This window comes from Giraffa tippelskirchi, chromosome 1, assembly GCF_054371585.1.
Source record: "Giraffa tippelskirchi isolate mGirTip1 chromosome 1, T2T-mGirTip1v1.2.pri, whole genome shotgun sequence".
In the NCBI taxonomy this organism is placed as follows: Eukaryota; Metazoa; Chordata; class Mammalia; order Artiodactyla; family Giraffidae; genus Giraffa; species Giraffa tippelskirchi.
This window is the reverse complement of record NC_137275.1, coordinates 201,787,514-201,803,578: the sequence shown is the minus strand read 5'-3', so window position 1 is coordinate 201,803,578 and position 16,065 is coordinate 201,787,514. Positions and strand designations below refer to the sequence as shown.

Sequence of the window (16,065 nt, the reverse complement as noted above, 5' to 3'; positions counted from 1 at the left end):
TTGGGGTTTAACAGGGGCAAGTCTCCATCTGGAGGATAAAGACAGTTCTGGAGACAGACAGTGGCGACAGTGCCACAACAAGGTGGAGATACTTAACACTAGGGAATTGTACACTTAAAATGCTTTCAAAGGTCTATTTCATGCATATTTTACCTTTATTTTTGGCTTTCCTGGTGGCTTAGATAGTAAAGAATCTGCTGGCAATGCAGGAGACCCAGGTTCAGTCCCTGGATGGGGAAGATTCCCTGGAGAAGGGAATGTATCCTTGTCTAGAAAATCCCATGGACAGAGAAGCCTGACAGACTATAGTCCGTGGGGTTGCAAAGAGTCGGACATGACTGAACGACTAACATTTGCCTTTATTTTAAAAAGATCTGAGGTAACTGATGTCACTTTCTAGTTTCTCCTGTGTTTCTTTTTGCAAAACAACCGGATGCACAATCTGTCCCTCCACGTCTCGTGTTCACTTAAGATAGAGCTCCCCCTTGTCACCGTCTCCTCTGGTAGCCTTTAAGCTGCTCTAGAAATGTATTCAATGTTATACAAAGACCATAGTGACCTGGTAGTTATTTCACTGTCTGGAGAAAAATTCCCAATTTCTAAATGTTATTTCCAAATGTTCGCTAAGAGTTGAAAACATAAGGCAACATCCTGCAACAGGACACCAAGGTGGACACTTAACCGAATGTGACCCAGAGGTTGTGCCTGAAAGCCTTCTCAGCTTTGGCCCTCACTCCCTTTCTACACCCCTCTTACCATCCATTTGTGGGTGGCTCACTTTCTAGATGGAACTCTTACATCCCCCCCTCAATTCCTCACCATCCCCCAAATCCTACTCATTCTCCTTCCCAACACCCATTGTCTGCCAGAAGCCAAAATGTTGTGGTGAGCATCCCTCCTCCAGACCCCTAAGGAATAACTGGACATTTCCTTCTGCCTCGGTCTCCTCCCAGTATGCTCCTCCACCAGGACCTTTCCTGGGAATTCCCCCAACAAATCCAAGGCCAAGCCCCTTGATTTTTGATACACCTCCTTTCTGGGGTGCAACTAAGAGGGTAGTAACCCTCTTAGCTCCCCTACCACTACCCCTGGCTGCTGCCAAATTATCCTCTGAAAACATGGCTGCAGTTCACCATATCTTGCCCTGCTTATCACATCACACCCTGCATTTGCCTGAGAGCTAAGATCCTCACCCTCTTGACTCCACACCATTTCCCCTTCTCTGAGAAGGGTGCTCTGGCTGCTCTCGGTTCTGCCTCTTCCCAGGCCTGCCCTTCCCTCTCAGCCCTATTCCATCTGCAAACACATTCCACAAACACATTCCACCGCATCCCACGTGGTGGCTCTGAGGTAAATGAGAAGATCTCAGGAAGGCTGGCTGCTATCGGGCGTTATCACAGAGCTGTTTGCTGCAGGAAATCTTTGGCAAATCCTAGCTAAAGCGTATTAAGGTTCAGTTCAGAGTGGAGTGAGAATTGGTCCATGAACATGTTCTCAGATCATCTCCCCAGCTCCCTGTCTCACTTCTACTGTGATTTCCTTCCCCAAGTGGCAAACTGCTTTCGCACACCCCAAATGTGCCTGGCATTGTGTGGGAGAATCCAACCAGTAATCAGGCAAGTTTCTTTGTCCTTTCTTGTGCTGGAATTCTTTGAATTGGCGCTGTAAACCTTGATGTGATATTTGTTTCCTTTCAACACTTGAAGATTCCCCCATTACGTCAGACTCAGTCTAATTTGAATCAACAGTCATCACTATGAGCATTTCATGTGCTTTGTTAATGGCACTGAAGCCATGATGTGGCCCTTCCATACACATGCACACACACAACATGTTCATATGATTTTGTCTAGCCCTTAATATGTGAATTCTTTAGAACTAACATTTTCCCCAAATCAGCACTACATGGTATGTAAGTATATACGCTAAGGTTTTGTCACCTTGGTAATTACACCTTTGCTCAGCCCCTCTGGGGGAAGCCTCTCTAATCTAATTCTACAGATTAGAGTCAGTCAATCCAGTTCATTTTTGCCATCAAATCTCCCACAGTCAACAAACAGAACTCTAAGCAAACAAAGTGAGCCCCTCCCTGACTCTGGACTCCACAAGACATTCCTAAAGCAACAGCGACTAACACAGAGATGCTGGGCAAAGAGGAGTGGTGGTGGACAGAGCTTCCTGCAATGCTGGAAATGTCCTCTACCTTCCTGGACCATTCAAGCCACCCGCCACATTTGTGTGCTAAATCACTTCAGTCGTGTCCGACTCTCTGCAACCCTAAGGACTGTAGCCCTCCAGGCTCCTCTGTTCATGGGACTCTCCAGGCAAGGATACTGGAGTAGGTAGTCATGCTCTCCTCCCGGGGATCTTTTCAACCCAAGGATCAAACCCACATCTCTTGTGTCTCCTGCATTGGCAGGCAGGTTCTTTACCACTAGCACCACAAACATGAGGCCCCTGAAATGCAGCTAGTGCAGTGGAGGGACTGAATCTTTCATTTCAGTTCAGTTTAATTAATTTTAACCTAAATAGTTACATGTACCTATACTCCACAGCAGAAGCCTACAATGAGGATTTTTGTCATTTAAGTGCACACTGGGTTAACTAGTCCTCCAGGAGGGCACTGCGGTGTGGAAACCAGGAGGCTGGAAGCATTTGAGACTTGGTGGAAACCCTCCCCCACTCCAGGAGGATTTGAAGAAGCTGCCACATTCTCCCCAGATACCATCTCAAAAGTGACAGAGTGCTTACTGAAGCTCATTCCAATGACAATTAAAGACACACACACCACATCTCACTGGAACTTAAGACTTTCTAGAGGACAAGCCACTTAGTCTAATCAGGCTAGATTTTTCTGTAATCATTTCCTTCCCTTTGGCTTTTGATTTTTTGGTTCTTTCAGTAGAATTTGGGGAAAAAAAAAAACACAGAAATCCCCAAAATGGTACAAATAACACCAACACAATTCCTTATTTTTGAAAAGTTTTCCCAACACTGTTCAACAATTCCCTGGCCACTCTGTTGATATGATTTTAAACAGATCACACCCCAGACATATTTTATGACAACAGCACATGTAAGCAGAGCTGTCCCGCCCTTATTTCCAACTTGGCAAGCTCCTCAGCAAAACCAAATAAATACACACTAGAAGAAGGCTGGTACAAACCCCAGCCCGTTGCAGCCATAATTAGTGGGCCAGAACTGGTCTTGCTGCTTAGATTTTTATTTCAAAACTCAAGAAGCCTGCACTACCCACCAAAATTGTAGCAATTCTTTTACAGTGATACAGTTCTAATATACAAAACCAAAGAACTCAAAGAGTCACTGAGAAGCGATGTTTTCAAAACCAGTTCTTTCAGCCCAGCTGTCCTTTCATGAAATTGCTATTGGACATGTAAAATCCAGACTTAATCAGCAACACTTCTCTGCAAAGCAAAGCCCCCTGGTTACTTTGCTTTGACACCTTCCAGGCATGGAATTCATAGGGTCCACCTGGTAGTCACCACAGGGTCCCCAAAAAAAGAAACATCTTAATGGCAACTTTCTTTACCAGGAACATATCACAGCGCATAAGGGGATCCCCATGGGAGACAGCAGAGTAAACCCAAAGCTTCACAGCCCAACCCTTCTCCAGGTGGTAACCACAGGATGCTGCCGGTCCCCCTCCAGGTTCCCAGGGAATGGACCAGATAAACACCAAAAGGCCCCTGACATCAATGAATGTTTTAGAAGATGGTTATAAACCTTGGGTGCAGATAACAATTAGTAACCCACTTTCTTTTCCCTGACTACAATTTGGAAGTATATAATTACACCTCTCCCTGAGAAAAGAGTTAGCATGCACAAATTTCCTATACCGAATCAGAGTGGCCAGGGCTTTGCAGATCAGGGGGGGCCAGGCCTTTTGCACCCAGTTCCCATTTCAATGATAATGATAATTTTCCACATCCTGGCCTCCCGTGGAATGCATTTTAAAGGAGTGCCACTTCTCCAGCTGCAACCTTGCTTTAGAAGTCCCTCTTTAGGGGATTAATCTTCCCTACCTGTCAGACAGGCTGTTCCCCTGCCCCTGCATTTCTATCCCATTGATCTCAGGAAAAGATTCCAAAGGCTAGAGCGTGAAACCCAAATTCTTCCAGGCTTCAGTGTCTCAAAGGTTAAACCGAGGGTAGAAAGACAAAACGTTCACAGGGAACAAGTAATTCACGACAAATCACGCCATAACAGAGAGTGACACACACACAACAATTACAGCGGTATTTTGACCAAACAAAAGGAAAACGGTTTAACAATAAAAATAGAAATGGTATTTCACATTGCCTTGTAAGTCTGCAGATCACTGTCACCCAAAACTCCTGGTCAATGTACCTTTTTAAACCCATGTTGCTTTTCTGAAGGCAAAATGTTAAGCATATTTCTTGTAAGTTTTCTAACTATGACTGCTTTACTAATCAAGAGTTCAGCCTCATTGACTACAGCCCCTCGGTCACCTATCACCATTTTTATAAACAGTTCAGTATAGCAGCTCACACTGAATGCCACATAGTGGTGGTCATTGTCCAGATGGCATTTTTATCAAGCAGACATGAGAGTTAAACTGGCTTTTGCTATTAAATACTGAAAATTTTCAAATGTGTGCTGCTTCTTTTCCTGGTACAGCCATAATAAGAAAAACATGTTGCCTTACTATAGAGTATATAAAAACTTTGCTTTTTCCACAAAGTCTTCTTTTTCAAGATGTTTTCATTTACTTACTTTCAAATGGATCACTATCATTATTTATTACCACCATCACTCCAGGGATCTGGGCCAGAAGTAAACATTGCACTGTCAAAATCAAGGGTGAGGAGACCCCAAAACTCCCAGCCTGTCAAACGCAGGCAGGGCACACAGTCCAAAATTAAGCATTTGTCTCCCTAAGGAACAGAGCCTTCTATAAAAACATAGAACTTATAAATCCTTTTAGAATAACGTTTCCTTGTTTTTACATAGTAACGTATGTTTTGTGTATAAAATACACTCAGATTACAGGGATTCCTCTTTACAGCAGAAAAGATGCCAAATACTTGAATCTCCCGTAATCATAAAATTGTATTCATAGTTTGAATATGATCTTATTCTTTGCATTTCCACCTCACCTAACATTCCAGAAGAAAGAGAATTATAAACAGCTTCCCTACTCCCTCCCCTATAGAAATTACTATTATTTTACTGGAGAAAGAAAATTACCTCCACACAGGGTTCAGAAATTAAGGAAAGTGATATTGGATTGCTTTGTTCCTCAGAGATTTCTTTAACTCTACTGGAAACTACGGCAATGTTTAAACTCCTCTCCCCAAAATGCGAGCACCTTTGCAGTCTTGCTGCAATTTTGATTTAAGGAACAGACCCATCACCTTTTCTCACATCACCCACTTCCAACTTCCCCCTGGCAAATGCAACTAAAACCGCTGGGCCATAGGTTTGCGCGGCAGGTTTTGCAGAGCAATTAACCCCTACATCGCCACCACGCAAACGCTGTTCAATGGCACGTCGAGTCCCTGGGGTTAAGCCTCTTCTTTCCCCTCCCGCAGCGCAGCAAATGCACCCCTTGACTCGAAACGGGAGAGGGATTCTAGCGGGATAAGGGGTGCAGAAATCCAGAGGGATGCTGTTTAAAACGTACAGACTAACTTAGGTCTGGTTTACTTACCTTTGCACCGTGCACCTTGAGCGGCTTATGCTTTAAGGGACAGCGACAGAAACGCAAACCCCTTTCCCAAATCAAGTAACCAAGGATGTGTGACGTAATTGGCTCTTCTATTAAACCCAAACGCCCCCCAGGAAAGTCTGCCCAGCATTCCTGAATCGGTGGATGGATCCCTGGAGCGCGCAGTTGGCAGCAGAAGACGAAAATCACCGAGCTCCCTTCTTGTGCCTTTTGTCTAATTCTCACCTATGTGCAGAAATGCCAGGGGGAGGGGGCACAATACATGGAGTGGGAGACACCGAGACCCACGTAGGTGTAAGGGGCGGCTCACACATTTCTGGGTCACGAGGTGAACCCCCTTAGCTTTCAAACCTAGAGGTTCCGCCGCCCTCCCTCGCCGCAGCAGGGTGCGGGAAACTGGCTGGCGGGGGGGGGGGGCGGGGGGGGGCGGGCAGGCGGGTGCTGCGAGGATCTGGACAGCGTGGCACCCTAGGCCGATCCCCCCTAGTTTCCACCGAACGTGATGGCACCTCTTGCTCGCCCCGGGGTCCACGCAGCCCAACCGCGTGCGACCCTCGAAGGGAATGCCACCCGGGAGCCTGGCCCACCCTCCAGCCAGCCCGAAAAAGGCTAGGTCCCCAGTAGCGGAAAGGCAGCCCGGGGACCCCGGACCCCAAGCACAGGAAACGCTGCTTTGGCCACCTCTCGGCGGTGGCGGAGCGGGTGAGGGGCCAACAAAAGGGAAGCCAAATTCCCTTCCAACCAACGGGCGGGGATCGGGAGCCCCCTTCCCTGAGCCTCGTCCCACCGCGGCGCCGGCTCTGGGGAGATGTCGGCACAGACCCGGGCGCCACGGACCTGGAGCTCTGGAAAGAACCTCGGGGAGCAGGGCCGAGTTAAGGTCCTGAGAACCTCAGACACGTCTGAGGACCCGGGCGCCGGCCGCATTCACACTCACGACCCTCGGAAACCCCCAGCTAGGGGCTCCTCGCGGGCGCCGGCGCCGCCCGCCCTAGCCTCTGGAAACACTTAGGCGTCCCAGGAGCGCGCCTTATTGAAAGCAGCCCCGGGCGGCGGGGCGCAGATGCAGAGCCGGGCTGAGGTGGGCACGGGAGGGGGGCCCCCGCCAGGCGCCCCTCGCCCAGGAGCACCGGCGCCGGCGCGGCGGCCGGAGCAGCAGCATCGCGAGGGAAGGGACGGGCGCGCGAGTGGCAAGCCCTCTGCCCGCGCTTGGAGGAGGTGCGCCCGGGCGGACGCGGGCCGGTGGGTCCTACCTGAGGCCCTGGACACGCAGAGCAAGAGCGCGGCGACCGCCCAGATGGCCAGGATGCAGAGCCACCGCAGCGCCGAGCCCCGGGCCATGCCGCGGGCCGTAGGGGCCTGGGCGCGGGGATCCGGCGCCACCACCCCCGTCGGCCGCGCGTCCGCTGCCCTTTCTCCTAGGCGCTTGGCGAGTTGGTCCCTTTCGAGGAACTCGCGGTCCTCTTCCTCTCTCGGCCCGGATGCGCCGCTCGGCTCGGGCCAGCAGGACGCGCGCGGGGGGCGGACCGCGGGCAAGCAGGGAGGCAGGGTCCCAGGCTCGCCCGCCCCGATGGGCAGAGCGAGAGGCCAGCGCTGGCGCCCCCTGCTGGACGGACACGCCTGTAGCGGGCGGGGCGCGCGGGCAGCGCGGGGCCAGGACCGGGGGGCAGCAGCTTCGTCCCCGGACGCGCCTCCCGCGCCCGCCCTCCGGCCTGCTCCTCGGAACGCTTGGACGCAAAGGTGGAGCCTTGGGGACGTCCAGCCAGACCTCGCGGGGACTGCCCTCGCCACAGAGACTCCTGGCGCAGTTGGCACCCACCTTTAGGGGCGGGACCCCCGGGAGCCTAACGGTAAATCTGTAACTCAGGACGACTCGGTGCCCCGCCAACCTCCACCGGGGCACATCAGAGAGACACCCAATCCCAGAAACCGGTGGCGCGGGAGAAAGAGAAGCAAAACTTTCAAGGAAAAGGGCAGCGTCCCCACTGGCGCCCTCCTGGCCTCTCCTCGCTACGCTGCGAGCAACGGGGACAACTGCGTGCCTCCAAAACGCTCGGAAACTGCTGGGAGTGGAGCTGGATGGAGAGAACCCTCGCGAGCGCGATGCTGTCTGAAGCCACCGTAGCTTCGGGTTTACTGTTATAAGCAAATTGTGTAATTTTACCCATTAAACGCAGAACACTATTTGTTCTCTGCAGAGCCCCAGAAACATGCAGAAGTAATTTGCTTCACTTGTAAAAGACGTTCTGAACGCAATTCAAATAGCATATTTTCTTGCTTATTCTTGGTTTTGCTTAACACATGCAAAGGTCTGGAATTGGAAGGCCTGACCCTCCTGTTTGTAACTTAGGAATTTTCTTTGTTTTTGCTCTCTTGGAGAAAGGACTCGGAACCTCCAGGGACTCAGTTGTTTGCTTTGTGAGATTTATCTTTTAACTGATTATGGAGCAGTTTGTTTGGCGTTTTTGCTCAAACACCATTCCCTGCTAGCTGGGTGAATTCGAGAGAGTCCTGGCCTTGGGTGCCAGACCCAGAGACCCCTGAGCTTGTCCCCGCCTGGAATTACCCCTCCACAGCCTCACACATGGCAGGAAATAAAAGTCCTCTTGCTGTGGTCTCCTGACAACGTGGCTGAGCAGCCCCGCCTGTTACCCTAGTTCAAATTGTTTAGGCCTCTGTCTCTGCTGTATCTGTTTGGATGAACAGATTCCTAAAGCAGAAGAGGGACTGCGACTGAGACTGGTCAGGGACGGCCGGGGATCCAGAGCAGAATGGGAGATGGTGAAAGCATTATCCAACTGCAGCGGCCCCGGCAGCTGCTCCTCGCGCCGCTGGTGTGGGTCTGAACCCCGAACTGCTCTCCACGGTGTTCTGTGAGCCCTGCCAGGTGTTTATCTTTGGGTTTTTCCTCCCTTTTCTTCCCCTGGGATCCCTCACGGATGTTTTAAGAGTAAATAAGCCTTTAAAAGTTGGTCTTGAAGCATTAGTTCCAGACTCCTCCATTCTGGTTTTGGCAAAAAAGACAGACGGGGTGGGGGTGGGGGGAGCCGGGGGCAGAGAAATCTCCTATGAGACTCGCCTTCAAAACCCAGTTAATCAGCAAAGCATTGTCCTTTCTGTAGACGTGCACTCCTTTTGCCTTCCACTGCAAATACTTGAGATTGTCCTTCCAGAACCATTCTCTGAGCAGCTCTGCCACATACTATACACTTACACTTCTTGGTGTGAACTTTGGGGAAATGACCTAATCATGCTTCACCCATTGTCTGTGTGCAGTTTTCACACAACTGGCTTCCCCACAAACCTGACCTGAGAGTGTAAACAGCAACATGTATTTTTGCTGACAGTTTCTTGGGTGGGGTCACATGATTTCATAAAGCTTTTTAAAAATTATTCCTGGGGCTTCCCTGGTGGTGTTAGTGGTAAAGAACCCACCTGCCAATAGCCCACGATGCTCCTCTGTCCATGGGATTCTCCAGGCAACAATACTGGAGTGGGTTGCCATTTCCTACTCCAACACCTATACATGGGAAGGGTCAAAATATGCATTTTCTAACTAGTCAGAAGAATGTGGCTTAAATTCCAAGCCAAGTTGGATCTACTTATTCTCTCAAACCTGTATTAGTTGTCAGCTGTTGTGTAACAAGTCACCTCCAAACCTAACAGCTTGAAACAGTAAACATTCATTATTTCACATAGTTTCTGTTGGTAAAGAACTCAGGAGAGGCTTAACTAGGCCCAGCTCGGGGTCTGCAATGAGGCTGAAGTTAGTTGTCATCTGAAGGCTTCACTGGGGCAGGAAGGTGGCTTCAGTTCAGTTCAGTTCAGATCAGTCGCTCAGTCGTGTCCAACTCTTTGCAACCCCATGAATCGCAGCATGCCAGGCCTCCCTATCCATCACCAACTCCCGGACTCTACCCAAACTCATGTTCATTGAGTCGGTGATGCCATCCAGCCATCTCATCCTCTGTCGTTCCCTTCTCCTCCTGCCCCCAATCCTTCCCAGCATCAGGGTCTTTTCCAATGAGTCAACTCTTCGCATGAGGTGGCCAAAGTACTGGAGTTTCAGCTTCAACATCAGTCCTTCCAATGAACACCCAGGGCTGATCTCCTTTACACACATGCTAATCCTGCAGGTTAGCTCAGGGTGTGGGCAAGAGGCCTCTGTTCCCTCGCAACAGGAACCTCTCCACAGGGCTCCTTGAGCATCCTCACAACATGGCATCTGACTTCTCCCAGAGTGAGAGCCAAGTGGCAGCTATAGTGTCTTTTATAACTCAGCCTTGGAAATCACATGCAATATCTTGTTGGTTTCGCAGACCAGACCTCTTTGTTGTAGGAGAAAGCTAGATGGGAGGCGTGTATGCCAGGAAACTGATTATCACATCACATACATTGAACACAACCATACTGTCCCCAGGACAGGCAGTAGGCAAGAGGAAGAGGAAATGATTATGGCAAGAGCCAGCAAGAGTAACAGGAGGAAGCCAGACACCCCTTGAAGACCGCCAACAGGGAGCCATGCGGCTATCCAGGGAAAATATTCCTGGTGCAGATGGGCCTATGTGAAGGCATCAAAACCAGGGGTCTGGGGTGTCTGAAGAACACCCATTGTGTTGGCCCATTTGTATATCTTCTTTTCAGAGGAGGAAATAGCAACCCACTCCAGTACTCTTGCCTGGAGAATCCCATGGACAGAGGAGCATGGTGGGCTACAGTCCATGGGGTCGCTAAGAGTTGGACACGACTGAGCAACTTCACTTTCACTTTTCACTTTCATGCACTGGAGAAGGAAATGGCAACCCACTCTAGTGTTCTTGCCTGGAGAATCCCAGGGACGGGGGAGCCTGGTGGGCTACCGTCTATGGGGTCACACAGAGTCGGACAGGACTGAAGCGACTTAGCAGCAGCCGCAGCATACCTTCTGTTGTGAAATGTCTTTTTAAATCTTTTGCTCATCTTTTAATTTCTTATTTTTGAGTTTTAAGAGCTTTTTATATGTTCTGGATATAAGCCCATTTCAGGCAGATAAAAGACTTGGACATAGATAATATTTTCTCCCAGTCTCTGGTGTGTCTTTTAATGTTTTTTTTCAGTGTTTTTTTCACAAGCAGCAGTTTCTCATTTTGATTAAACTCAATTTATCAGGGTTGTTTTTTTTTTTTTATGGGTAGAGTTTTCTGAGTCTCAGTACATACTAGCTCCAACCAAAAAAAATCAGTAAGAATCTGGAGTGTTTGAGCATACCAAACTTTACTGCTCTAATGCGGAAAGTCGATAACTACAGTTCACAGCCTTCTGCCCACTGGGCTTTTGTGGGGAGCATGTGCAAACCAGTGCAGTGAGATTGTCACTTACTCTTTTGTTTTTTCAGTTGGGAGATCCTCAACAGAAAATTGTACCCTCCTCTGGCAACAGCAAGTGATACAAAAATCAAGTCCGAAACAAGATAAATGACAGAACTTGTCAAACAAGACGGCTCCATTTCCTCCCTTCACACTGAGTCCACACAAACAGCTCAACTGTGGTCAGCTGGGATTCCCAGACAGTGAAGCTCGATGGACGGCTCTTTTTCTCTCTCTTACTCAGCCTCTCTGCAGCACTTTACCATGGTCTGCTCCTTTCTGAAAACACATTTACCCTTGGTTTTATGACACCGCGCTCTCCTGGTTTCACTGCTACTTCTTCAGGCTTTCCTCCTATTCTTTGTTCCCTGACCTCTCCAGTGGGCAGCTATGCTGGACATGGTCCTAGGCTATACTTTCTTCTCAATCCACACTCCCAAATGAGAAATCTCTTCCAAGTTCATGGCTTCAGCTAACACCTATTCACCTGGCAACTCCTAAATGTACACATCCGTCCTGAGCTAGTCCCCTGACCTCTAGACCTACGTTTTCAACTGTCTCCTTGGCGTCTCCACTTGGCTCTCTTAATGGCAGCTCAAACTCGAGTTACCCAAACTTGAACTCATGATCTGCACACCCCCCAGCCCTGAACCCTCCCTCAAACCTAGTTTTTTCCCTAAATTCCCTCCTCCACCCAATGGTATCATGTGCTCTACAAGACAGAAACCTAAGCCCCATCCTTGACACCTTCCTACATCCACCTCATTGCCATGTGCTGTTGCTTTTACCTCCTGAATGCCTTCAGCCCATTGTCCTTCACCCCCATGGCCATCACTCTACTTCAAGACAGTATCACCTTTGCCTAGATAAGAGCCTCCACACCAGTCTCCCCATTTCTTTCATCACCCAACTTCAATATGCATTCCACACATTTATATGGAAAGATCTTTCAAGCTCAAGTCTAGCCAAGTCTCTGCTGAATATCTTGCTAGTGCTCTTAAGTCAAAGACTGAAACTTTTATGTTCCATAAAGGATCTGACCCCACACAAATGCCCAGTCACATTCTGCACCATGCTATCTTTGCTCCCATTTTCCAGCCCTTCTGGTTTCTCATTTCCTCAAAAGCACAAAAAGTATCAGACTCCCTTCCACGTGGGAGCTTTTCACGAGCTGTTCTTTCTGCTTGGAACATGCTTTCCCTGACTTCCTTCACTTTGGTAGCATTTACTCCTCCCATCAGCTGTCACTTTCTCAGGGATGCCGCGTCTATCACCATCATCTCAGGATGGGTCAAGGTTCCATGTAGATGGAGTGCCTAGGACCCTACCTGGAGGCACATGTCACAGTTGTAATCTCACCCCTATGATGCAAGCTGACATGATTAGGTCAATTTTCCCTCCTGTTCTAAAGCTCCATAAGAAACAGGCTGATATATCCCTATCAGTGCCTGAGATGTAACAACTTACATGGGAGGGAGGGAAGGAAGGAAAGAAGAAGCAAGGCAGAAAAATGCTGGTGCTGAACTCTCATTTGGGAAAAATGTACTAATTTTTTTTTTTTTACCAGCCTACTGCCTTTCTCTCTAATGTGCAGCAAATTTTTATAAAATAAAATAAATGCTAGCAGTTTCTTCATTTCATGCTTACATGACTGAATAAGTCTTTATGGGCCTATGCTGAAATTACACATCCATCCTAAACTGCAGTGGTTTTGAAAAGAATATTTTATTTCAAACCATTTATGTCTACATACAGCTTAGGTAGGCTTTCTTGTTTCCAAAAATTCAGATTCGGGAATGATGAAACAAAGATTCCAGTTTGCACCACTAACTATAAGCTTTAGAAGTTCTAGGAACTTCTTTCCTGGTGGTATCCAGTGGCAGCTTCAGTGAGAAGCCCACACATCACAATATAGAAGCCCCCTCGTGCCGCAACTAGAGAAAGTCCACATGCCACAAGGAAGAAACAGCACAAATTTTTTTTAAAAGAAAAAAGAAAAAAAAAATTAAAGTAGAAAATAAATGTAAAAAAAGTTCTGAAGCTTGAACACATCATTTCAACAAAGAAACTTTATCTTTGATTTCCAATCGTTATGTCAAGAAATGGGGGCAGCAGCAGGAGACTAATAGGAAACAATCTCTTCCTTTTTAGTTCATCATTTCATACAAAGGTGACTCCCATCTGGCAGGTGGTCATCTCAAGGAGGCCCACTACTGTTTGAAGCTCACATCTTAATCTCCTTAATTGTGTTGAGAAGTATTTTCCTCCTCTAAGAACAAATGCATGGTGTCTCTCCATCAATTCTTCAATGTTCCAAACAGCGACTGGGAATCCCATGATTGAACTCTATTCTAAAACTAGCTATGGTCAGTTACCCTCAAACCACATAGGTTAGGGGCCTGGACCCACTAGACACCCCCACATCAGACGCCAGTCTCAGGTACTGGGTATACAAATTACCTATTCTTCCGCCCGACTTGGCTGCAAAGCTGGAGGGGTCCCACGACCTCCACCTCAGGTTTGATAATTTTCTAGAATGGCTCCCAGAACTCAAGAAAGCACTTTAATGAATATTTCCAGTTTATTATAAAGGATATAACCCAAGAACAGTCAAATGGAAGAGCTGCGTAGGGCAAGGTATGGTGTAGTGGGGAATGGTGCTTCCATTCCTCTCTGGGTGCACCGCCCTCCCAGTACCTCCATGCACTCACTAACTTGGAAGCTTTCTGGTCCTTTTCATCTAGAAGCCTTACATGAAACTTTCATTACAAAGGCATGATTGACTAAATCATCAGTCATTGGTGATTGAACTCCACCTCTCGTCCCTCTTCCCTCTGCAGAGGTCAGGGTGGGATGCAGGTGGGGGCTGGGAGTGGGTGACTCTCTAATCATGACTTGATTGGTCTTACTGGTGACTAGCCCTTATCCCAAACCTCTCTAGGACCCCTCCAAGAGTCACCTCATTAACATAAACTCCAGTAGGGTTGAAGTGAGTCGTTATGAATAACAGAAGACTCTTCTGTCTCTCTGACTTCAAGGCTTCTAGGAGCTCTGTGCTAGGAACCAGTGATAAAGATGACACCACTATAAAGATTATACCCATTATACCATATATGTGGTTAGAATATTTTCCTAACAGGGCAATTAAAAATAACAGTTCATTCTTTTCTGAAAAGTCAATAAAACCAAGATGCATTTATATCATCACGGTCACAGCCATAGGATTATTGGATGATAGTACTATTATTGCTATGATTCTTGTTCAACAACATTCCATGCCTAAAATATCTTCCAAAATCCTCCTAAAAATAACTTATTTCTCAGTAGTGAAAGCAAATGTGTTTATAGAATCTCTGTCCCTTATGGGTCAACAATCACTAGTCTTATTGTGATTGTGATCAATCACTACACCCTGATCTTAGACTCTAACCTCCAGAACCATGAGATAATAAATTCTTGTTTAAACCACCCTGTCCTGGTGCTTTGTTATAGCAGCCCCAGAATGCTAATACAGTGTAATAAACAAATGCAACCCACAGGTAGCCCTTTCAAACTACATACTATTAATCACAAAATTATTAAAAATAACATAAGATTGCCCAATACAAAAGCATTTAAACTAGGGACTTCCCCGACTGTTCAGTTGTTGAGATGCCACACTTTCATTGCAGGGGACACAAATTCAGACCCCGGTTGTAGAACTAGGATCCCGCGTGCCACGCATTGTGACCAAAAACAAAAAAGCAAACAAAAAAAAATGGTATCAAAACTAGACAAAATGTACACACACACACACACACACTCACACACTCACGTTCCCTTGTGTTAGAGGAAGACCACAGGGCCTTCTCCTTCAGGAGGGAGTGAGTGCTAGTCCAGTGATCGCTTCATCCATGTGGTTACTCTTGTTTTCTTGGGGAGGGGCTGACTAGGTCATCCCAGAACTGGATCCACTCCAAAGGCTGTCATCTGAGTGAGATCCAGAGCTCTCAGGAATGACTTGACCTCCCAGCTCTAAGATAGTAGAGCGACAGCATGCAGCCCCTTGAAGGGAGTAATGTCTTCCTACCTAACAAACTCTGGTATGCTGATGCTTGATTTGATGGGTGCTCTATTGCCCCTCCCACAAGGTGTCCCATGTCTGACAGAGATGCAAATGAAACCACTCTGGTACGTCAGTGCTGAAAGACATGGTGGCTGTCTCCAGGATTAGGCAGTCCTCAAACATGAGCTGATGGGGTATTGTGGCCTGAACAGAGGCTGAGGGTCTTAATTCCCTCACAGTGCAGAAGGCCAGTAGTAGGATGTTATACACAGTGTCTAGTCTCTCATCATCCCAGAATGGTATACGGCCATTCTTCTTTTTTATGGAGACTTTGGAAGGGCATTAGTGATACCCACCTGAATATATGACAGTGGAGCTCTTGCGGACATGAGAGTGGCCTTGACAAGGCAGATAGATAAATACCTTGTCTGTCAACTGGAGTTTATATCAACACCAGTAGCACCTGGAAACCCTGGGAAGTTGAGGCACGCAATCACCCTAGGAGGGTAATTGGGAAAGAAGCACAGGGGAAACCCAGCAGACAGTCCTGCTGGTCTCTCCTAAAACAGGCAGTTAACAGAAAAGTCAATATAAATGGCCACTACACAAAGAAAAACAAATACATAATTTAACCAGTAATCAGAGAAACTCGAAATGAAGTAAAATCCCATTTTTGATCTGGCAGTCACTTTAGGGGAAAATGATATTCCTGATCATTGTGGCTGTTGTTGTTCAGTCATGAAGTCATGTTGGACTCTTTGCAACCCCATGGACTGCAGCACGACAGATTTCCCTGTCCTTCACCATCTCCCGGAGTTTGCTCAAACTCATGCCCATTGAGTCAATGATGCTATATAACCATCTCATCCTCTGCCATCCCCTTCTCCTTTTGCCTTAAATCTTTCCCAGCATCAGTGCCTTTTTCAGTGTGTTGACTCTTCGCACCAGGGGGCCAGAGTATAGGA

General features: G+C 47.7%; 1 protein-coding gene across 2 annotated transcripts in view; it reads right to left on the bottom strand.

The window, feature by feature from the left end:
• Nucleotides 1–16,065, bottom strand: part of ROR2 (receptor tyrosine kinase like orphan receptor 2) — a 275,853-nt gene that overhangs the window by 229,330 nt on the left and 30,458 nt on the right. The window contains exon 1 of one of the 2 annotated variants that reach the window (XM_081523881.1): nucleotides 6,964–7,273. The exons of the other annotated variant lie outside the window; for it this stretch is intronic. Coding sequence (XP_081380007.1) covers nucleotides 6,964–7,051 — 88 coding nt within the window. The 5' untranslated portion in view covers nucleotides 7,052–7,273. Of the gene's footprint in view, nucleotides 1–6,963; nucleotides 7,274–16,065 lie in introns of those variants that run through there. 2 annotated transcript variants of the gene reach the window in all.